Consider the following 23,274-nt stretch of genomic DNA (forward strand, 5'->3'; position numbering starts at 1 on the left):
AACATAGTTGTACGGATATTTCTTCAAGGTCTGCTTTCAGTTCCTTTGGGTATATACCCAGAATTGGAGTTGCAGGATTAGTGGGTAATTCTGTTTAGATTTTTTTTTTTTTTTTTAAGGAACCACCGTACGGTTTTCACAGTGACCGTATCATTTCACATTCCTATCAGTAGTGCACAAGGGTTCCATCAGGGTGTAGCGTTTGGTGATTGTCATTTAGGTAAAAGTAGATGATGGTGTTGTTCAGTTCAGTTCTTCTGTGTCTTTTCTCGTTTTTTTCTCATTTTTAAAAAACTTCCAAGAGAGGGTTGTTAAGATATCCAATCAGACCATGTGTCTTCCTACTTAAAATCCTTCAGTGATTTTCCACTGTACTTAAAATAAAATCCAAACTGCCTCCTTGAAAGCAAACTGTCTAACCCCACAGCTACTGCTTTTAGCAGGCAGTGAATTATATCTAGCTAAAGCATTGTTTCGTCACTTGATGTATTTTTATTTTGAGAGAGAATGTGCACAAGCAGGCGAAGGGCAGAGAGAAGGAGACAGAATCCCAAGCAGACTCTGCACCACCAGCCCAGAACCAGATGTGGGGCTGGATCTCACGACCCCATAAGATCATGACCTGAGCTGAAATCAAGAGTCAAGATGCTTAACCGACTGAGCCACCCAGATGCCCCTATGTATTTATTTTTATAGTTCCCTTCTACTTACAGCAAGGGATGCAGGCTTTCTATTTATAGTTATTGTTATAAAGTTTCCCTTTTAAGTAAAACTTTTTTGTTGTTGTTTTTAAAGTAAAACGTCTTAAAGTAAAAAGAAAAGTAATAACATTTTAAAATTTTAAGTAAAAAATTAGCAGTTTGTAAACACATGGAATAAAAATTGTGGTCATATTGTAGGAATGACTGGCACTTGGAAAACACTGATTTAGAACTGTGGAGATATTTTTCTGTTCGGTACTGTTCTCCTGTGAACCAAAGAAATAGAAACTTACAAAAGCCCCTGCTTCCAGCACTGTCTTCTCGGAGCCTCTGCAAACCTTCAGCACTGCCACGTTTAGCCTTGCTCCCTCACAGAGGCAACCCCCGACCCATCCTGTCTGCAGTATTGCTGATTTTTTAACGCAGGGCTTGGCCTTACATACCTTTGTTTTTCATGCTAGTGTTTCTAGAGCCTTCTTCACAGAGGTCTGAGGACTTGATTTAAAGAGGGAAAAGGGCGGGGGTGCCTGGGTGGCTAAGTCGGTTAAGCATCCGACTTCAGTTCAAGTCATGATCTCACAGTCCGTGAGTTCGAGCCCCGCGTCGGGCTCCGTGCTGACAGCTCGGAGCCTGGAGCCTGTTTCGGATTCTGTGTCTCCCTCTCTCTGCCCCTCCCCTGCTCATGCTCTGTCTCTCTCTGTCTCAAAAATAAATAAAAAAAAAATTATAAAAAGAGGGAAAAGGGAAGTTTCCACTATTTTATAACATTATTCTTAATGTTGTAATAAGAATATTACGTGTACAGATAAGAATATGAAATGTACAACAAAAGAAAAGAAAGGCAACCCATAACCACACTCCTTTGCCAGAATTTATATTTAAAAAAATTTTTTTTAAGTTTATTTATTTTGAGAGAAAGGTGTGCATGCATGAGCGGGGGAGGGTCAGAGAGAGGGTGAGAGAATCCCAAGCAGGCTCCACGCTACCAGCACAGAGCCCAACGTGGGGCTCGACCTCACAAATCATGAGGTCGAAATCGAGAGTCAGTCGCTCAATGGACTGAGCCACTCAGGCACCCCCAGAATATGTATTATTGTGGCACACTACTTCTGTTTTCAGATGCCTGTTTCACCTACATGTAATAAACATGTATGTACAGTTTTGTTTCCTGCTCTTTTTACTTTGCCATAAGCACCTTTCCATTTTTGTCACATGGTCTCATGATGCTCGTTTGCAGTGCTATGCAATATCAGGTGAATGTGGAGGGATTTGCAGAGGCAGTAAAGAGTGGCACTTTAGAACCTGGGCTGTGAGACAGGTTTCCCAGGTTCCAGTCTTAGCCACGTTCTCACTGTGGAACTTAGACTAATTACTACTAACCTTCTCTGAACCCTGTTTGTTTTTAATGTTTATTTTTGAGAGAGAGAGAGAGAGAGCACGAGCAAGGGAGAGGCAGAGAGAGACGGAGACACAGAATATGAAGCAGACTCCAGGCTCTGGGCTGTCAGCACAGAGCTGGAGGCAGGGCTTGAACTCACAAGCTGTGAGTTCATGACCTGATCCAAAGTCCATGCTTAACCGACTGAGCCACCCATGTGCCCCGCTATGGGAATAATAAGCATCTCCTTCATAAGGTTGTTAGGATGAGGTAATGCATATAAAACTCTGAGCACAGAGGGCAGCATACAGCACAGCCCAGTGCATGTCAGCCATGAGTAGCTGGTGCTTCAAAATAGAGTCTTTGTGGTCAGAGACTAGGTTCAAGTAGACTAGGTTCAGGGAGTTTGTTACATTTTCTGGATGTCAATCCCTGATTAGTTACAGGACTTCTTACAAATACTTCTTTCATTATCTGAATTGCATTTTCATTCTATTGATAGTGTCCTGTTTTTATTCCATGTTTACGTTTAAAAAAAACTCGTGGTGAAAACACACTTAAAACTTCCCATGTTAGTCACTTTTAAGTGTATGGTTTTTTGTGACAGTGTTAAGTACATTCACATGATTTTGTGTGTGTTTATTTTGAGAGAGAAAGAGGGGCAGAGAGGGGCAGAGAGAGAGGGAGAGAGAGAGAATCTCAAGCAGGTGCGGAGTAAAATCTCACGAACTGAACCAGGAGATCATGACCTGAGCCAAAATCAGAGTTGGACGCTTAACTGACTGAGCCACGCAGGCACCCTGTGATTATGTTTTGATGCACAAAAATTTTTATCTTGATGAAGCCCAGCATACGTATTTTTTCCTTTCGTGTCACGTGCTTTTGGTGTCACACTCAAGAAACCACTGTCATAGCCAGTGTTACGAAGCTTTTCTTCTCCGTTTTCTTCTAAGAGTTTTATAGTTTTAACTCATACATTTATTTAGGTCTTTGATCCATCTTGAGGGTTTTTTGGTATATGGTGTGGCTCCAAATTCATTTTTTTTTTTTTTTTTTTTGCATGTGCATCTCCAATTTTCCCAGCACCAGTTTTTGAAAAGACTGTCCTTTCCCCATTGATTTATCTTGGCATCATCGTTGAAAATCATTTAACTGTATATGTGAGGGTTTATTTAGTTCTGGCTCTCTACGCTATCCAATGGGTCTGTATGTCTGTCTTTAGGCTAGTGCCACATGATTTTCATTACTCTAACTTTGTAGTAAGTTTTGGAATCAGGATAGGACAGTCCCCCAACTTGGTTCTTCTTTTTCAAGATTATTTTGACTATTTGTGATCGCTTGAGATTCCATATGAACATTAGGATGGATTTTTTTATTTCTACGAAAAATGTTACTGGGATTTTGATAGGGTTGCATCAGATCTGTGGATCGCTTTGTGTAGTATTGACATCTTAACCATGTTAAGTCTCCCAATCCATGAACATGGGTGTTTTTCCATTTATTTGTGGTGTTCTTAATTTCTTTCAGCAGCATTTTGTACTTTTCAGGTTATAGGTCTTTTTGCCTCCTTGTAAGTTTATTCTTTTCGATGCTATTGTCAGTGAAATTGTTTTCTTAATTTCCATTTTGGACTGCTCATTGTTAGTGTATAGAAATGCAACTGATTTTTGGGTGTTGATTTTGTATTTCTGCAACTTTGCTGAATTCATTATTAGTTCTAACAGTTGTTTCATGGAATCTTTAGGATTTTCTGCATTTAAGAACATGTCTACAAACAGGCCATTTAACTTCTTTAATAGAGCTTGATATTTGACTGCGATTCTACTTCTGTGTTCCAAGGATTGTTCTTTCTCTTTTAACCTTTTAGTGTGTAAATGATATTGTCAGATTCCTAAAGTGGTTCTGTGGCTGTTTCACTTCTGTGGGTCTTTGGTTAAGTTGTTTTGCATTGCTTAATACATCTGGTACAATTAGTTTTCTCTGTTTCTTTTTTTTTTTTTCTTTTTAATTTACATCCAAATTAGTTAGCATCTAGTGCAACAATGATTTCAGGAGTAGACTCCTTAGTGCCCCTTACCCATTTAGCCCATCCCCCCTGCCACAACCCCTCCAGCAACCCTCAGTTTGTTCTCCATATTTATGAGTCTCTTCTGTTTGGTCCCCCTCCCTGTTTTTATATTATTTTTGTTTCCCTTCCCTTATGTTCATCTGTTTTGTGTCTTAAAGTCCTCATATGAGTGAAGTCATATGATTTTTGTCTTTCTCTGACTGACGAATTTCACTTAGCATAATACCCTCCAGTTCCATCCACATAGTTGCCAATGGCAACATTTCATTCTTTTTGATTTCCGAGCAATACTCCATTGTATATATATACCATATCTTCTTTATCCACTCATTCATCAATGGACATTCGGGCTCTTTCCATACTTTGGCTACTGTTGATAGTGCTGCTATAAACACGGGGGTGCACGTGTCCCTTCGAAACAGCACACCTGTATCCCGTGGATAAATGCCGAGTAGTGCAATTGTTGGGTCATAGGGTAGTTAGTTCTCTTTTTAGTTTTTTTGAGGAACCTCCATACTGGTTTCCAGAGTGGCTACACCAGCTTGCATTCCCAAGTTTTTGCTTTGTTTCTAAAGCTGCTTCGAAATGTGTATTTCATTTCATCAAAAACAGTTATTAAGGATCAGCTAGGTGTGAGGCTCTTTATGACCTGGTTAGTCAACCCATTATCCTACCCTCCACCTCACTTAGTAGAGGAATGGTCTGATGAACAATGACAGTAATAATCATCATATCTCGTTATTTTTTCAAGTACCTTTGTGTATTTGAACTTCTAACTTCATCAGTCATTTTCGATTAAAAAGTGCTCTAGAGAATTGAAACTGTGAAAACTCCCCCCACCTGTTTCTACCAAGATCTCATCTAGTGTTGTCTTTTCACCTCCTTGTTAATCCCTTCATTATCTTTTAAACTTTGTATTTCTTTAGGGATGACAGTTTATAAAATATCCTCATGTTTTTTATTTTGTTTTATTCTTATCACTCCTGTGAAGTGGCCAGAGTAGGTACTATGGTTCCATTTTACATGGAAAATGGAGAGGAAGAGAAGCTGTCTCCCCTAAAGCACACGGCTACCAGAGATGGACCTACAGTAAGAACCAGGCCTTTGGATTGCACACCCTGTGTTCTTTTTTATATCCTGCACGTCAACCACTAATTCAGTTAGCACTCTCTTTATTTACTCAGCAAATATGTATTGAGTGCCTTATACATGTCATTGTGTGTTGCTAGGAGCTCGACTTAGCAGGACTCGTAAGGTCACTTTTTTGCTAGTTTTGCTCTGTCACCAGCTACCCCTTAGCAACCATTTGACATTATCTATTGATCTGTTTTTTCATGTGGATCTATTTCTTTCTGTTCACAAGCATAAATCAAGATTCTAGGCCTCCTGTCTGTTTCCTTTTACCTTCTAGATCTTTTTTTTTTAATACTTTTAAAAATGTCCTTAAGTAATCTCTAAAACCAATGTGGGGTTCCAACTCACAACCCCAAGATCGGACGTCACAAGCGCCAGCCAGGCTCCCCTACCCTCCAAACCTTTGATTCCAACGGGAGATTGACTTTCCTTACCAGCGAACACTTCTACTTGTGATGCAAGTTTTGGGGGTGTGACAGTGGCAGATTCAGATACCTGTCGCAGACTAGTTGGCTCTGGGAACCAAATGTGGGACCAGGTAGAGTCACCTGAAGGGAAATGCCTTTAGCAGTCCATGCTGCTGAATAAATTAGTGGGTAGCGGGAGTGCCTAGTGTGTGGAAGGCCTAGGCAACGGGCAAGTCACATGATATAAAGGTTATACACAACAGCTACACCCAACGGCTAATAGCAGAAGGAGAAAGATAAGCACCCAAGGTATTTCTGGGGACGAAGGACAGGCACCCACTCCAAGGAGGGGTGGTTGTCGGGTCCCATAGAAATCCAGCAACAGGAAATGAAGTGTGGTTGGGCCACTCAGAACTGGAACCGGAAAGTCAGAAATAGGCTATTGGGTTCTCATCTCTGCTTTTTTTCTTTCTTCTTCTTTTTTTTTTTTTTTTAATTATTTATTTATTTATTTTGAGGGAGGGAGGGCAGGAGAGAGTGAGAGAGAGAGTGCACAAGCAGGGGAGAGGCAGAGAGACAGGGAAGAGAAGAATCCCAAGCAGGTTCCGTGCTGTCAGCATGGAGCCCTAAGGGAGGGGGGGTGGTGGTTTAACTCACCAACTGTGAGATCATGACCTGAGCCGAAATCAAGGGTTGGACACTTAACTGACAGAGCCACCCAGGCACCCCTCATCTCTGCTTCTTTACTAGACTACTTCATTGTCCCACGTCTTTTTTGCAATCTGGTGAAGAGAATGTCTAACGCAAAGCTTCTCAGACAGGAGAAGGTGCTAGGCATGTTGGGAAACCAGAAAGTGGTCCAGGATAAAGGAAGGATGTCACATGTTCCACATAATGCCTGGCATATAATAGGCATACGCTAGCTACCTTTGAATAGATAGATCCATAATCTCTGCTCTCAGTAGCTCTGTAGGTCCCTTGACTCAGTGAGACCTGCCCTTAGTTTGGAGAGTAGCAAAGACTGACTCCTGTTGCTGTGCCAGTAGGTAATAATGAAGGGAACAGGGATAGGAGTATGAGAGCTTCCTGCCCGGAGGCCCCCACCTCGTTTTATCAAATATACACACATTGGGGGGCGCCTGGGTGTCTCAGTCGGTTAAGCGTCCGACTTCAGCTCAGGTCATGATCTCGCGGTCTGTGGGTTTGAGTCGGGCTCTATGCTGGCAGCTCAGATCCTGGAGCCTGCTTCCAATTCTGTGTCTCCCTCTGCTGCTTGCTCTCTGTCTCTCTCTCTCAAATAATAAAAACATAAAAATACATACATACACACACTGAATGCACACATTGTCCAAACATCTAGTATGCACTGGTTTAGTCCTATAAACCCATTCAGTACCATGACAATTTTTGTCCAAGTGTCTGAAAATTGTAAGTCATTTTTGTTGGGCATAATTAGAACAAGAGGAAACTGTGTGTTGAAAATGGAAATGGGATATGAAGCGGTTGGTAAAATAGGAATAGCGGTTTTTGTTGCGAAACCCTGGGTAATGTTTCCATGAACCTGTGGTCTGTACGTTGCTGGCTTCTTTCACTTAACTGTATGCCACCGTGGATCTTTCTGAATCAGTACGATATTTTGAGATAGCATGTGCCTTGAGGTAAGGCTGCCCGCTAATTATAGTGACATTTAACTATATTTGATCCAGAATATAATTTTCTTTTGATGTGGCTACTGCAATTACTCTCTGCTGAACAGAAATAGCAATGTCATTCCTTGGCTGCAGTGCTGGCTTTGTCCTCTTGTCCAGAGAACGTCCTCTGGTGCTCATCTGCGAGAGAGAGGTGGTTGCCAATCCTGGACCCATTCAGATAGAGCACAGAGAGCTGTCTAGGGTGGTCTACTCAAAAGCCTTGAGTGATTCATCCCCCTTCTATGGAATGAAGTCTGAGTTTGAGACTCTTCACAATCTGTCCAGCCTCCCAGCATCATCTCTGACCAGTTCCTTCCCACACACAACTGTTCTTTAACCTCATTCATTAAAAGAGCTTCTGTGTGCCAAGCTCTGTTCTAGTCACTGCAGGGACAGTAGTGAACAAAACTGTAAGTCCCTGTCTTCACGGCACTTACATTCCAACGGGGGTCACCGCCAATGAACTGGTAAGCAAATGCAGAGTAGTACCAATATGCCAGGTAGTGCTAAGTGCTGTGGTGAAAAGTCTATTTGATTCTGAGAGAGAGGGAGTGCTGGAATGGGAGGATGGAGGAGCGGTGGCTCACCATCGCAGGCTGAGTGGTGAGGGCAGGCCTTTCTCAAAGCATCATCAGAGTGGGTATTTGGAGGAAGAGGGGAGGCAGGCCCCTCCGATAAGTGGAAAGAGTATTTCAGCCAGTACAGTAGCCAGATGCTGGGGATGAGCTGGCATGTTTAAAGAACAGTAAGGAGGCCAGAGTAACCAGGGTGAAGCGAGGGAGAAGAGAGGAAGTTTGGGGAACCGGGCCATGGGGGGCCTCGTAGGAGAGCGTGAGGACTGCAGCTGTCCTAGTAGAGGGAGGCGGGTGTCGTCAGAGCTCTGCCTGGAGACACGACGTGATCTGGCTTGCCGTTGAGGAGAGTCATCCTGGCCGCTGTGTGGGGACTGGGCAGCGAGCTCGTTCGTTAGCAGACAGTATTCCCAGTCCCCGTGAGAGGCGGTGGGGGTGGTGAGCAGGGAGTCGAGGTGGGGATGTATTTTGAAGGCAGAGTTGACAGAATTTGTTGACGGATTGGATGTGAGGTAGGGAAGAGACCAGTTGAAGAGCGCTCTAGAGGTTTTGGACTGAGTAACTGGAAGATTCGAGTTGAGAGGAGAAGGAATGCAGAAGTTAGTAGGGGAGTGGGGAGCAGTCGGGGTTTGGTTTGAGTGGCTACATACGACGGTGGGGAGGAAAGCTGGAGGGGGTGGCGTGAGGGCAGGGTGCGGCGGTAGTGACCCCGGCCAGGTATCCACGCGGACCCACCCACGGTAGGCGGTTGCGCATAACTCCACGGTTGTCGTTTGGAGTTCAGAGGAGAGGCCCGGGTAAGAGAGATAAATGTGGGAGTCAGCGCATACAGACGGTGTTTACGTTCATGTGTGAGGTCACCTGGAGAATAAATCTAGGAAGGGGGCAGGTCTTTGAACACTGGAGTGTCCCAACTTTTAGGGGCTCTGGAGGTGAGGACGAACTAGCAAAGGAGACTGAAAAGGAACAGCCAGCGAAGTTAGCGGACAAGTAAGAGAATGCGGTGGAAGTTAGTGAGGAGTATGTTCTAAGGAAGATGGAGTGTGTCAGATGCGTCTGGCGGGTCAAGTAAATGAGGACCGTGGATTTGGCCACGTGGAGGTCGTTGGTAGCCCGGACGAGAGCTGTTTCAGTGGAGTGCCAGGATGACAGTGTGGTTAAAGTTGTTCAGGAGGTTTTTGTTTTGTTTTTGTGTTTTTAGAGAGAGCATGAGCAAGTGGGGGAGGGGCAGAGGCGGGGAGAGAGAATCCCAAGTAGGCTCCGTGCTGAGCCCCAACTTGAGGCTGGATCTCACGAACGTGAGATAATTGACCTGAGCCGAAATCAAGAGTCGGACGCCCATCTGACTGAGCCACCGGGTGCCCCAGGAGGCTTTTGGTTTTGTTTTGTTTTTTAACTTTATTTATTCGTTTTGAGAGAGAGAGCGCATGTGAGCAGAGGAAGGACAGAGAGAAAGAGAGAGAAAACCCCTGCTGTGGCAGTGCAGCGCCCAATGTGGAGCTCAATCCCAGAAACTGTGAGGCCTGAGCCAAAATCAAGAGTTGGATGTTTAACCCACTCAGCTGCTCAGGCACCCCTCCCCCCAGGTTTTGGGTTTTTTTTTTCATGGGACTATTATAGCATATTTGTTTATTGGTGGGAATGAGCCAGTAAAGAGGGGGAAATTGATCCAGGAGAGAGGACAATTCCTGGATCGATGACTTTGAGTAGAAGAGAAAGGATGGAATCCAGTGCATAGTAAATAGCTACACAGGAGGTGATCTGTCACCCCCGAAAGATCTTCCGAGCATTTGCCTTCATCCCGTCTCCCCCCCGCTTTCCTTCTTCCATCAGCACCACCACCACCATTCGACCTGCCAAAACCATATTCATGCTTCGGAAGCATAACACATTACATATTATCTCTCATGAAGCCAGCCTCAGATTCCTCAGACATGACCGATTTTTCCCTTGTGTGTTAATGGCATGTTTTTTGTGCTTAACATTACCGCCATGGACTCCCTAGTATCTCCATTAGTTTTTATCTTTGATAATTTGTTTCTTGAAGGCTCATGATCCCTGATTTCCGACCTCACTCGACTATCCTATTTTAAGAGACAAATTAATTAATGGATATTCCTGGCTCTCAGAAGGCACTCAATAAATACTTGTCGGATGAGTTATTCCCTGATTTGACGAGGTTGGCTCAGGTTTGGATGAATGGTGCCAAGTTCCACTACTCAGTGAAATAGTAGGTACTGTGCCTGAATTCTATTAAAAATTGGTGTGTTCTCCTTATCTCTTAAGCAACACTGTATGCCCCTGTGGCTCCCTAAAGTGCTTTGTACGTAAAGTTAAATAAATATTTATGAGTTGATTGATAAACCTTTTTCTTCTGGTCTTACCCATTCCAAGCTATGGTAAACTGGTGCATTATAGGTAAATTCTATCAAGGAATTACACTCTATCTTAGTTCCCAAAAGTTCACCCCAGTGAACTTCTCAGTTTGAGAACTAATCATTTCTCAAGAATAATTCTTAAGAATAAATAAGAATAAATGCTCACTTGATTGATTTTGGGCCAAAAATCAGTGCCTTTGGTTGGCAGGTACTAAGTTAGGTGCTGCCTTTAATGCAGACAGAGCTAAAAAGAACGTCTCCTCTGGGACCCAACTTGAGTCAAATCCATGTCCTACCATGTGGGCAAGTCCATCTCAGTCATCCCCTTTGAAGTTACCTTTTTCTTTCCTGAAAATATAGGGGTAATTATGCCCACTTAATAGATTTGTTGTGAAGGGCACCTGGGTAGCTCAGTTAAGCGTCTGACTTTGGCTCAGGGCATGATCTCATGATTTGTGAGTTTGAGCCCCGCGTTGGGCTCTGTGCTGACAGCTCAGAGCCTAGAGCCTGCTTTGGGTTCTCTGTCTCCCTCTCTGTCTCTCTGTCTCTCTCTCAAAAATAAACATTAAAAAAAAAACAACAGATTTGTTGTGAAGGTCAGAGGAGGGAGGTATGTGTATAAAGTACCCAGCTCAGCATCTAGAGAATTAAGTACTTATTAAAAGTTAGCTGCTGTTATTCCCCTTTCGCAGTTTTTGTTTTTGTTTTTGTTTTTCTCCTGCTGGGCTGCTGCTAACCTGTTGCAGAACTACCGAGAAAATGGGTGGGCTAGCTGCTGTCACTGGATACTGGCTTTTCCTGGAGAGCAGTTCTGAGCAGTGGCTTCTTTCCCGTGCACCTCCCGCCCTGTCTGCCAGGGACTCACATCCAGGGTCATTTTTTTACCCTTTCTCTTCCGTTCCACTTGCCCCTTGAATGCAGTCAGGGCACCAGAAGCTGGTGTAGGCTCTGGCTGTGCATCTTCTCCCTAATCCCAACTCCAGACCTTTGTCTTGCACCACCCCCGCTGAAGCAACTGACGCCACCTGCTGGAGGACTAGATTTTCTTTGGTCAGCTTACAAAAGAGTTTTCGCACCAAGAGTGAGGTCTAGAAGGCCGTTCCCCTCCCCGCCCCCCCCCCCCGCCTCCTTTCTAGGTAGAGTCCACATCCCACACGGCCTGTGACTTATTTTTCTCTTTCCTCCTCTTGAGCTTACATCTTTGAGAGCAAGCACAGTGGACATCACGCCCACCGTGAGTTACAAAGCACACTGTTCTTGTCGCTTGGGCCTCGGTCACCTCGTGGTGATCCTCTTACTTGCAGCCTTCCCATCTGCACGGTGGGGGTGGGGATTCCTGAAGTCTGACCTTACCGGATTACTGTTGTAGCGGGACGGGTGCAGAAAGCTCGATAAACTAAAGTACTGTTTGGATGTAAAACGCTACTGCTCCCCTTCCTCACGTATTTATCCACGCCGTGCCAGGCTTGGAGGGACAGGTGCCAGACTCGCTCCGCCAGGACCCTGCCCTACCTCAGGGGCAGAACGCAGTGAGGCTCCCCGGGCCCCGTACCCCGTGACTGGTCTCCATGAGCCTGTCAGCGGAAGATACAGCACCGTCCATCTGCTGGCTCTCCGCTCCCCCAGCCGCGGTCCCTACAGCTTGGTGATGTGGCCGGGGCGGCTTTGTTCCCGTCTCCCTACTCCACTGGAGACTTCAAGAAACAGTTTTGGTCTACTCTTCTCTCAAAACTTTGACTCACCTGCCAGAGATGCCTGACTAGACTGTCAGAACATTCCGGGAGTTCTCTGAAATGAGAGAACAGTACTTGTAGCTACCACTGAGCGCCTACCACGTATCAGGTGTTTCGTGCCTGGTAACTAGCGCTTGTCTTGTTTAATCCGCATAGCTCCTTTAACAAAAGAAAAAACCGAGGTTCCAAAAAGTTAAGTCTCTCGTCCCAAGTGACAGAGCTAGTAAGCGGCAGCTGGAATTTGAACTTTACTCTGTCTGATTCCGAAATCGTTGCACTGACCACCATACCACGAGGCCTGCCATTGCTGTACGGGAGGAGAGGCCGTGCGCCCCAGAGGAAAACTCAGGAGATTGCCAGTTGTCTCCTGCGCGTGCGGGTCCCAGCCCTGCCCGTGTGGTCTGGGACAAGTGGCTCTCAACCTCTTGAGCCGCGGACACTGTCTCATCACGTCTTCACCACAGACGTGTGACACAGGTGTCGTTCCCAGCTGCACGTCACATTTGAGGAGAGTAGGTCTCGTGAGATAAAAATGGCTCGCGCTGAGTTGCAGAGCAGTGATCGTAAGTGGCAAAGCCAGAACTCGAATCTGGGTCTGACACCTGGTCCGGTGTTCCGTCCATCATTTCTCACAGCGGCTCCTAAGACCTGGCGTACCACTCAGGCACTCAACAGCCCTCGGGATGCCGGCCGGGAACCCGTAGAGGGAGCAGGAGCCGTGCCTCTTCAGCCCCGTCTCTTTCTTACCCCTAATATCCCCTTCTTAGAAACCTTCCTGAGGCAATACAGACGTTTGAAATTCAAGGAAAAAGCTACTCACTGCTTAAAAACTGCTTGAAGCCCCGCACGGAAGTCTAGAAATCTGCCTCCCATCCTTTGAGTCTGTGCTGTTCCTTTGGCGGCATGGTGTGGTGGTTGTAGTTTGGAGAAAGTTCTTTCTGGGCTCTTCCCTCTCGCAGTAAAATCTCACAGGGCCGTTGCGCAGGTTAGAGAGGACACACGTCAAGGGCGGCAGCGGGAGCCTTTCTAATTGATGGCAGCTCTGCTCCCTGCATCAGGTCTGCTGGAAACCAGCGCGGGACCCCCAGGTCCTGGAGCTCTCACTCTGATTCCACGGACCTCGGGCCCCTGGGGGCGCTGCCTCCAGCTACGCTAGATGACCTCTAAGGACTCCCTTCACCTGTGCTTTTTAAAAATAAAAGTAAGGACACTCGTGTTTTGGTTTTTTGGTTTTTTGAATCTAACTGGACAGGGTTCTATGAAGTAAAAAGTAAAAGACTCCATCTTTCCCTCCATTCATTCATTCCTGAGGTCACTCGTCGCCAGTTTGTGTCCTTCCCGTTGTTCTGTGTATTTCATACACCTGTGTATTTTACACGTCTACAGGTATGTGTAAATATACACATTATATGGTATGGTAAACACGCTGGACTCTAGGATACATGCTGTAGCGTGACTCGGTCCTTTCACTTGTTTGGGGTATCTTTTCTCGTTGATACTTGAAGATTTAACTTACTCTTCTTAATGCTTCATAATATGTTAAATGGTCCCCTATTGATTATATGCCGCAGTACTTTCAAGCAAACGCACACACGCAACGCCACTTTTTAAATTTTCTTTTCAGGAAAAGAAGAAAAAGAAACACAGAGACAGGAAGTCATCTGACTCGGACAGCTCAGACTCTGAGAGTGACACAGGCAAGAGGGCAAGGCACACCTCCAAGGACAGCAAGGCAGCGAAGAAGAAGAAGAAGAAGAAGAAGCACAAGAAGAAGCACAAGGAGTGAGAGCGGAGAGAGTAGGGGGGTGGCCGAGAGGAGGAGGAACCAGGAGCCCGGTGCCTTGAAGCCCTGGCTCCCGGAAAGACTCAGTAGTGAGAAAATGGCCTCCCACCCCGCTGGCTTCTCGCCCATGGGAGATGACTTCCCCTCATGCAGCAGGCAGGTTTGGGAGTTAGAAGTCAGAAGCATCTGCCCGAATGAGTTGTCGTTCACTTATCATTCCTGGTCCCTTTGCAAGTGACCCCTGCAGCTCGCCCGTTCGTTCACTCAACTTCCTTCATCCAGCAGGAGGTCCTGTTACCCTCTCCAGCTGCCACTGCCAGAGCCAGATTCCTGCACAGGGGTCCAGGCTCCAGCCACAGGTACCGCTGTGGAGGCGAGTCTGGCTGTAGTTGGAGAACAGAGTGGGTGGCCCCTCCCCGTCGGGTCTGCCCTGGGCTGCTTGGTGAGCATCCAACACGGGGGCCGAGGGAGATCGGCAGGATGAGGGAGAACATGGTAAGAAGTGGTGCTCACTTTTTCCATTCCCCCTGACATGATTCAATCATGCTAGAAGTGACAGCCAGAAAACCATCGTCTGCAGTGACTGAGCTTGCGTGTGACATTCTGCCAGACCACTGAACCAGACAGCTCAAGCCAAGATCATTGCTTTACTTTGTATTCACTACCGTGTGAGTCCCTTGGTCCCACTTCAGGTCTCTGCTTCAATTCCTGGCACTAAACGGAAGTGTGTTTGGTTTTAAACTTACTGAAGGTTCTTATTGCCGTAATCCCTCTTCCTGGGTAATTTACAGCCTTAAAAGTCACCGAGTCTGTATTAGTTGACAGAAAAACATTTAATATGTTACTTCAGACCTTGGAGAGAGGCCCAGCTGAGGTACAGAGCCAGAGGCACCAGCAGGTCACAGCCTTCTTAGGAGATCACTTACAAGCCCTCCCTTCTGTAATGATTAGATGACCTCTCCCCCCAGAGCTGATTAGAGAACCGGTAAGAATTCATAACCCTGAATGGCCGAGGGCATAGAAGGGAGCTTAGCAGTCATCTTGGCCAGCGAGCATTTGCTCCTACTACGAAGGCACAAGCCTGCATCCTGTGTCCTGAGCCTACGTTCTGCAAAGAGAGAGACCACAGCATTTCACAGACAAGAGCGGCTTTCCAAACCCAAGGGCATTCAGCGCAGGATGGGCCTGAGGTGACAGTTTAGTAGCCAAGCCTGGGGAAGCCGGGCCACTGATGGATTATTCCAGGTTGGACTAGCTCATTTGGCCATGGGGTGGGGGGACAGTGTAAAGGCAAGGTGTAGGTGCAGCTCTTGTGCTCTTAATACGCGTTACGTGATCAGCTACCGCTGTCCCTGAGACTGTCCAGTTCAGTCTCTCATCTGTGCTGCTTCTGAGTGACCTTCAGGCAGTATTTCTGCCCACTCTCCGACACACAGGAAACCAAGACTCCCAGAGTCGTGTCACCAAAGGCAAAAAGGCAATCTGGTGACCTTGGCTCTGCTTTATTGACCTTAGAGCACCCTTTGGATGCAGTTGAAAAAACAAACATACACACTGGGAGCCAGAAACGGATCTAGGCTGGTGTCGCCTGACCCCAGAAGAATTTCCCCAACCCAGGTGGATTTATACAAAACGCCAAAGGGAAAAATGAGGCAATTCGGTGCTGAGTCCAGGGCTAGTCGATTGGCAGAGGAGCAGTCGGTGAAGGAGTGGACAGGTCATGCCTCTTTCTCGTAAGTACGAGTGCAAACTACACTGCCATGGGTGAGTGTCTGAAAGGAGAGACAGAGTCAGATTAGGGCAGGGGTGAGGGCACCGAAGGTATTGGGGCACTCCGCATTCTGTTGGGAAGGGCCTCCACCTTCATCCCAATAATCTTCATGTATTGACTGCCTGCTGTGTGCCAGGTACTTTACGTGTCTTTTTTTCTAATACTTAGCACCAAGCTTTTAGTTTCGTTAGGCACTTAATTCCTCTGTTAGCAAGTTGGGGAAATGAGCTATGGGAGAGGAAGTGACTGGTCAAGATCTCAGGGTGTTCTCTCTCCCTTGCACCATTCCCGTAGTGCCTAAGATGGTGCCTGGCACGTAGTAGACAAATAATACAAATGTCCAGAGACTCTTGGGCAGGAACTGTGCTAGGCCACCAACTCTCCGTTCCTTCCCCGACTTAGAGCAGTGCAGGGACCAGAGGCTGGAGCCACCATCATCCAGCCTGGCATCGTAGAGCCAGGCCCGTGGCCTCACCACAGGCCGAACTGCCCAGTGAGTGTTTGGTCCTGAGTATCACATTCCCACCAGACCTAGACACCTCATTCTTAACTCTGCAGGGCCTCCTGGATGCAGCAATGCAGGGAGAGCGTTACAGAGACCACAGGGGCTGCTGTCTCTGCCCGGGGCCTGGGGGTGTTCAGTCACGGCTACATTCTTCCAGCGGAGGCCCCAAGTTTGTCCCCAAACAGACCCACGTGCCAGCCTGGCTGTCCCTTCCTCCCCAGGCTGTTATCAGGTACTCGCAGAGGGCCAGGCATGCAAAGCACTGACCGGCGGTGGGGCTGGAATGAGGTGGAAAGGGCTGGTCTGTCACTGCCCCACTGTCCCTGCCCAGAGGCTTTCTGTGTGGCAGCGCAGTCCCAGGGAGGAGAGCGAAGCCTCTCCTAGGGGCCTGGGATCCAGCTTGGCCCTGCTTTCTACTCCCGGGTGAGGCAAGGTGGCAACAGAGGAGGACACTAAGGCCGTGGGGCACATGTGGTAGCCCTCTGCCTCGCCCGTGTGATGCTGTGTGCTCTACGTCACGGTCTCCTGATGCTCCAGCGACCCACGAGTTTGGTGTTGCTCATGCCCCTTTTACAGCGGGACACAGAGAAGGTGACGTGTGTGAAGCCCTGTTTCGTATAAGCTGAGATGTGAATCCAGGCCTGTATGAGTCCAAAGCTACCACACAGAAAACTCCCACCTAAAGCCATCCCAACCCCGCCTCCACCCTCCACTGCTCCCAGGGGAAGACGCTGGCTTTCCCATAGGCTTGACCGAACGGGAAGGGGTGGTAACCGGTTGGGTGAGGCTCCAAAGTTGTCCATCTTACCAGGATGAGTTTCCCATCAACTAGCTCCCGCACCAGTGTTGTCTCTTGCCCGTTCCACTTCTGCAGGTGAACAAGTTTGCCTCCGTCCAGCGTCACGATGGACTGTAAAAGAGGGTAGAGGTCTGAGCTGCGATCTGAGCCAGGACTGAGTGACAGGATGGTGTCTGGTCATTGGGGTCACAGAGGACCCTGCCTCTGTCCCAAACTAACGGAGCTCAGGCGGCCGCCTCCAACCTAGCCCCGCAGGCTGTCTAGTCCTCCTCCAGCCTCTGCTCCACGACTGCCTGGCTGGCGCGGGGGTCTTCAGGTGTTGCGCGGGTAGGGAGACGCTGGCAGCATGGTGGAGCCAGACAGCCTGGTTCTGAGAAGTGCCACCAGCCTTCAGAATGGGCGCTCATCCCCTCCTCTGGGTGATGTCCACAGCCCTAGGGCCCCTTAGATACAGGGGACATGAATCATCCTGTATCCCCAGGAAAGACCGGTGAGGAGGGGTCCTGAGACTCTCCGGCCGAGTGCTGATCACACATAACGTCTAACAGACCGTGGAGATGGGAGGTGCTGGGAAATCAGACGTCCTGCTTTGTATTCCTCTCTCTTCCCGATCCACATCATGTGGCCCCTTCAGCTGACAAGTGGACAGCAACTGCCGGGTCCTGGGACTGGGTGCCCTTGGAGTGTTCCAGACCCTGGTCAAATGCCCACTTAGTCTTCTGGGCTCTGCCAGCCTGCATCAGCTGGTTCTCATTTGGCAGCTCTCCCAGGTCTCTCTTGTTTAGGAATTTGGGGGCTCTAGGTCAGGCTAGGGGACTCTGGCTGAGCAGGGTTCAGTAGGAGAATCTGAGGAGGCTGTGTGTGTGTTCGGGGCCACATGGGGAGTGGCTGTGCATCCTTGCTCCCACCACCTTACTCCTCATTCCCATCCCCCAAGGTGGTGGTCTTTTTCTTTTCTTTTTTTTTTTTTTTTTTTTTTTTTTTTTTTGCCTACTCCAGATTATTTTTAGCCTAGGCATCCCAGAGCACTACTGTTTCATTGGGATTCTTGTTCCTCAAAAAGTGGGCTAGTCAAGGAGGCAGATGCAGGTGATAGGGCAGCTACCTCTCTCCAAGGTAGGATGACATCTTTGGGCACCATCCCAGCTCTGCCGCCAGCTTCCTGTTGACTCTGGCCTGGGCTCCAGCTTCCTTCACAAGGAGAAGACCAGACCCTGTCCTGTCTTTTCTGGGGCAGTTGTGAGGAAGCCGAGAAACAGCTGAGGGGCTGACTGATAGGGTCTGGTGGAGATATTGCTATAGGAACTCCCTTTAGAGATCAAAGCCCCTTAGTTCTCTCTCTGCCATGCGTGGCCGAGAGGGCTGGGAGGCCTGAGGCAAGCAGCAAAGACAAGAGCCACCACACGTGAGAAGCCCTGAGACTAGAGGTAGATGTCCCCTCCCTCCCTGGGAGGAGAGGGGCTAAGGCCTGGTGAGAAGACATACAAACACACCGTAGACCATGCCCCATCCAGAACACAGCTTTTCCTGCCTGTGGGCTGGCAACATTGGAAATAGTTCCTCAGGGTCACTGGCCAAGGCTGGGAGGTGGAGGTTGGAGAAAAGGAAGCCTCTGAGTAGGTCCCCACCTCTTGTTCCCAGCTGCCCCCTGTGCTGCTGGAGGCCAGGATGGTCTGCTCAATCAGGGAAGGGCTCTGAATTCTCCTGGGCATTCTTCCTAAAGCACTTGGAGGTCACAGCCATGGCCACATAACTCTCCCGTCTATGGATTGGAAAGAAATCCAGAACTAGTGCGTGCCATGCATGGTCACTGAGCTGGAGCTGGAGTCAACGCTGAGGTCAGAAGAACATCCTGGCCCTGTGCTGCCCACTCCCAGGTAGATGCTCCCCAAGAAGAGAGGGAGGAAGACAGGACTAGTGTGCTTCTAGCACCTGGGGCATCCCAGCACTGCACAGGCTTTATGTACCTTGTTCATTCCAGTCCCCCATAACCACCTGCCCCTCAGGGTGCAACAGTAAAGTGCCACGTCTCCACACCCTCCAACTCCCAGACCCCCTTCCATGACTTACCTTGACCTTCCTGTCATCCGCTGTTGTCTCGTCGAACTCCACCCCTAGCTGGAAGCTGATCTCCGTGTTCTTGAAGGTGCTATGTGTTTTTATGGTGACAGTGTCCCCATTTCTTTCGATGATTGTGGTAGGCTTGGTCATGTTGGCCACCTGCCTGGTAGCAAAACCCACACCTGAGAGCAGGGGGAAGGTTATGAGCATTTGAGTGAAGCGGGAAGGCAGAGCACAGGGACCTCAGTGAACAACTCTCAGGCCCGGACGTGGGACCGAGAGCAGAGGAGTATGAGAGCTTTCAGAGACCCTGGCCATTTTTAAATTCAGTTTTCCTGTTAGCTCTGTGCAGTGAAGAGACACTTGATTGCAATAGACAGAAGAGAACCTTAAGGGACAGGCATGCCACAGCAAGTCGGTGGCCCAGGGGCCTCTGTGTGGTGAGGATGGCCCTCCCATTCTCCCTGAAGGCTTGATGCTATTAGCTCTGCTTTACAGATGCAAAAAACAGAGCTGAAGCCCAAAGGTCACAGATCTGGAATTCACACCCAGAACTGTTAGACTGAAGAGTGGGCTTATATGGCCTCCCTAGGCTGGAGCAAGGGCTGCCTTCCAGGGCACCTGAGCAGCTTTCAGCCCACAGGCTGAGCAAATAAGAGAAATGTAGACTTTGCCTTCCAGAGTCTGAGGGACAAGAATTTCCCACCTTGGAAGTGTTTGCCCTGAAATGCACTGCTACCCTTGTCCCCTATGTATAGCAGTAAGATATTTTCTATTTTTCTTTTTAATCTTTTAAAGACATATTTTTATTTATTTATTTATTTATTTATTTATTTATTTATTTATTTATTGGCAAGGTTATTTTCAAAGCCTCTAATCCGTAACCCAGAAGGGAGGCAGAAGGGAGTGTGTGTGTGTGTGTGTGTGTGTGTGTGTGTCAGTATACAGATTTAGGAGATGCCTCAGGTGCTAGTGCAGTCAGGATGCAAGTCCAGGTCTCTTGGCTCCTAGTCTTGAGGCCCTGTGGGAACTCCCTGCTGACCCAAGCCCCGCTTCCTTGGGTGCTGGGCAAAGCCCGAGTGTCCCGCAAAGAGTGTGCAACAAAGAGCTCTTGGACAGAGCTTTAAGCCCCTCAGGTCCTAGCTTCCCTGAGATCTGCCCTCTTGCCTCCAACCTCCCATCACGACACCCTGCCCGCCCTTCTGCCCCCAGCAGCTGTGGTGAGCCCTCCAGAAGCAGCCCAGCGTGGGGAGGTGGTGTGCCGGGCTACACAGCCCTGGCTGGAAGTGAGGGACTTCGCCCAGACCCTACACAGGTTGTTTCAGTTGATGCTCGTAACAGCCCCGAACAGGTTTTAATATCCCCAATTAACAGATGAGGCTTGGAGAGAGGTGACTTGCGCCAAAGTCAAAGAGTGAGTGGTAGACACGAATCTAGGCTCCAAAACTTGCTCGCCGTTCCTCCCTGGGCCATTCTCCCAGCATGGCCACCAGGTCTGCCTGTGATCACTGGTACTAACTGGGCTGAGTCTGTCTGCCTGGATGTCCTGAGAACCCTGGGTCTAACACTAGAGGGGCGAGGGCGGATTCCGCCCTGCCTGGCCAGTAAGGGCACTGGCCTTAGCCCTGCTGTCAGAGTGAGGCCAATCCCACTCCCCAGCAGAGAGCAGGGCCTTGTCACCATGGAAGGAGCTCTGTTTGCATAGGACCTACCCAGAGGTGTGGTGTGTTTGAGGAAGGAAACCACTGAGAGGTGAGTGAGGGACTGAGCCAAGAGAAACTGAGACCAAAAATGGGGCTGACAATTTTGGAGGCTCAGAAAGAGCTGGGTTCTACTTAGAGATGAAGCTGAAGCTATTTACTGTCAGAGCTGAAGACGGTCTTTTCTCCCCCATGGGCCTCTCATTCTTTACATCTGTATATGGAGAAGAGCAGGCTGGATGGACGCTCAGCCCTGCAGCCCAAATTCGCCCCCTTATTTGGGGCAAAATAAGGGGAGAAGGGTGGTAAGGATGTTGCAGCTCACTTCAGGGACACAGGTTTTGGCTGGAATGTCTACTAAGGGAGGAGGGGCTGGCTCTGGGCATCCCGACTTCCCAGCAGCTGTCCCGGGGCTCGCTTGCTCCAAGTGTGGCTGCTTTCCTGGGGTCTGTGGGCATAGTACCCAGCACACTGTGGTGGGGCAGTTGAGAGCTTTGGTTTCAAGAGCCAACACCTGTGGTCCCTAGTTCAGGAAACGGTTAGGAACAGAGCTAAGAGGTGGGTCCCCCACACCTTATTTGGATATCTGCCAGAATCCAGCCCCCTTTCCCTAGTAGGAAGGCATGGAATGGAGCTCGACTATGAACAATATGCTGGTTTCCCTGTCGCAGCCTGGGGGACTAAGATAATCTCACACCTGGGGATTTGGGTGAAAGGGCATCATCACCTCCATCGAAGCCCATACAAGGAGGGGAAACGAGGAGGCGAATTCTTAGCTAAGCAGTTCCTACCACTCCCACCCCCAGGGTCCATAGGGGAAAATAGTTCTGGGTTGCACATCTAGAAATCTAGGTTTTCTTATCAGCTCTGCTGTGGGGCTGATCTGACCAGTTTCAGTCTCTCTGGGTCTCAGTCTCCCCATCTGTCAAACTAGGCAAGGCATGGGGATCTCCAAGCACCTCACCTGTAAAGAGTCGGAATCTTTATTCTTCCCCAGCCAACACCACGCCCTCGGAGACCAAAGACCCTCCCTGCCTTTAACAGATCTTGGCCTTGTTCCGGGACCCTTGCTGCACTCCAAAAGTCCACTGGTTTTCTCCACCAGACCCCTCCCCAACAAGTGGCTGAGCCAGCTGATAATGGGTCCTCTTGCCCCACCCTACCACGAGGCTCTAAGACCGCGATTAGAGCCTGGTTACACACCACTGCGGGACAAGGTCAGAGACTGGATGGTGAGAAGGAGGGCATCCTCCAGCAGCCATCCTTTCCCTAGTTCAACGTGGAGGGGCAGGGGTTGTTGCTAACTGTGCGGCGCCTCCTCATATCCCATTCACCGGTACTTCCCTCTTCTACCTCCCTCCTCGGGGTTCCCGCTTCTTTACGCCATAGTACACTCCCCATCCGCCCCATTCCCTTTGCGTATTCACACTTTCCAATCCCTAAACCACCCATGCTCCTGGTTTTTTGCTCCTCCCGCTAGCCTCCCACCTTCTAGGTCAATGCTCTCCTTTCATACAAACCCACCTCCTAGCTCCAGATCCTATATATATACACGCCTCTTCCTCGAAAGCCCTCCCCGCCCCAACATCGACCTGCACACCTACCTCCTTGCTCCTCGCTACCTGGGAATCCCTCTAGCCGGGTTCAGACCATGAAAACCCCCTTCCAACAGGCCTCGCGTGCCCTAGCCCATGCTGCCACCCCCTCCGCGTTCCCTTACTCCCCAACCTTGAGCAGGAGGGACGCAGCAGGCTCGCGGAGTAGCAGCCAGAGCCAGAACGCTGCGCGGGGCTGCGCACGCGGCCAGGCCCTCCCCCGCCCAGCATCCCGAGTCGCACTCACCAATCGACTTCATGTAGTCATCGAAATTCTTGCTGTCCACTAGCTTCCAGGTGCCCACGAAGGCGTCCACCATGGTGAGGCTGGGCTAGGCCGAGAAAGCTGAGGAGACAGAACACGCGTGCAAGGACTCCGGGACCCGCGGTTCCCGGCCCGCGCTGCCGCTTTAAATAGCCCTTGCATCACGTGGTGAGGCGTGGCCCACACCCCCATCTCCCGAAATAGGAAGCCTCAGGCGGGCGCTCCACCGCCCGGAGCTGGCTGCCCATCCCCCACGACCCGCCCGGCCGGGGGAGGGGGACAGCTAGTGGCTCCCGGCTCTCCTGCGTCAGCGCGGGGGCCCGGCCTCCGAGTCCCTGCCCCGCGCTGGCGGGACCTGCTCTCTTCCCAGGCCTCCAGGCGCTCGTCGCAATCTGAGGAGGAAGCAATTGAGGGCACGGTGCCCGCGAGGTGGGGCGCGCGCTCCGGACATCTTCGTCCCCCAGTGACACCCCGAGCTTGGGGTTAGAGCAGAGGTGAGAGACTAGAGGAGACAGGGCTGATGCCCACGCCGGGAAAGCTCTGGCTGACCCTAAGCGGCGCAGGCATCTTGGTCCTCATTTTGCAGGTGAGGAGCCCAAGGCTCAGAGGGGAACTGACAAGGTCGCAGGAAATAAGGCGAGGCTTAATTGGAGCCCAGATTGCAAGCCTGGTCTTAGCTGGTCCCGGAAGCCGCGCTTTCCCGCCACTGCGCACTCGCCGGTGGCGGGAAGAG

At 49.3% G+C, this 23,274-nt stretch overlaps 2 protein-coding genes across 7 annotated transcripts in view; one reads left to right on the top strand and one right to left on the bottom strand.

Annotated features, from left to right (window-relative positions):
- The window catches only part of ZCCHC17 (zinc finger CCHC-type containing 17), a 132,677-nt gene extending 118,087 nt beyond the window's left edge, over positions 1–14,590 (top strand). For 4 of the 6 annotated variants that reach the window (XM_053898322.1, XM_019429820.2, XM_053898316.1 and 1 more), the window contains one exon: positions 13,687–14,590. In XM_053898322.1, coding sequence (XP_053754297.1) covers positions 13,687–13,848 — 162 coding nt within the window. In that variant the 3' untranslated portion in view covers positions 13,849–14,590. Of the gene's footprint in view, positions 1–5,138; positions 5,535–13,686 lie in introns of those variants that run through there. The other 2 variants (XR_008420628.1, XM_019429824.2) reach the window with 2 other exon arrangements.
- A 738-nt stretch (positions 14,591–15,328) lies between these two features.
- On the bottom strand, positions 15,329–22,686 carry FABP3 (fatty acid binding protein 3). The gene is made up of 4 exons (XM_019429826.2): positions 22,524–22,686; positions 18,991–19,163; positions 16,930–17,031; positions 15,329–15,617 (listed from the first exon to the last, which is right to left on the bottom strand). Exons 1-4 carry the CDS (start codon positions 22,594–22,596, stop codon positions 15,564–15,566), a joined length of 402 nt encoding a protein of 133 aa, XP_019285371.1. The 5' UTR covers positions 22,597–22,686; the 3' UTR covers positions 15,329–15,563.
- Positions 22,687–23,274: the final 588 nt, after the last annotated feature.

The sequence above is a fragment of the Panthera pardus genome, unplaced genomic scaffold (genome assembly GCF_024362965.1).
Source record: "Panthera pardus isolate Hobbes unplaced genomic scaffold, ASM2436296v1 HiC_scaffold_11, whole genome shotgun sequence".
NCBI classification, from domain to species: domain Eukaryota; kingdom Metazoa; phylum Chordata; class Mammalia; order Carnivora; family Felidae; genus Panthera; species Panthera pardus.

What these genes read in the sequence shown, in the direction of transcription:
- FABP3 (XM_019429826.2), bottom strand. Translation starts at nt 22,596, where the DNA reads ATGGTGGACGCCTTCGTGGGCACCTGGAAGCTAGTGGACAGCAAGAAT. An exon ending in CGGATGACAGGAAGGTCAAG is followed by an intron (nt 17,032 to 18,990) that starts GTAAGTCATGGA and finishes CCTCTTTTACAG; the next exon opens with TCCATCGTGACGCTGGACGG. An exon ending in TTGATGGGAAACTCATCCTG is followed by an intron (nt 15,618 to 16,929) that starts GTAAGATGGACA and finishes CTCTCCTTTCAG; the next exon opens with ACACTCACCCATGGCAGTGT.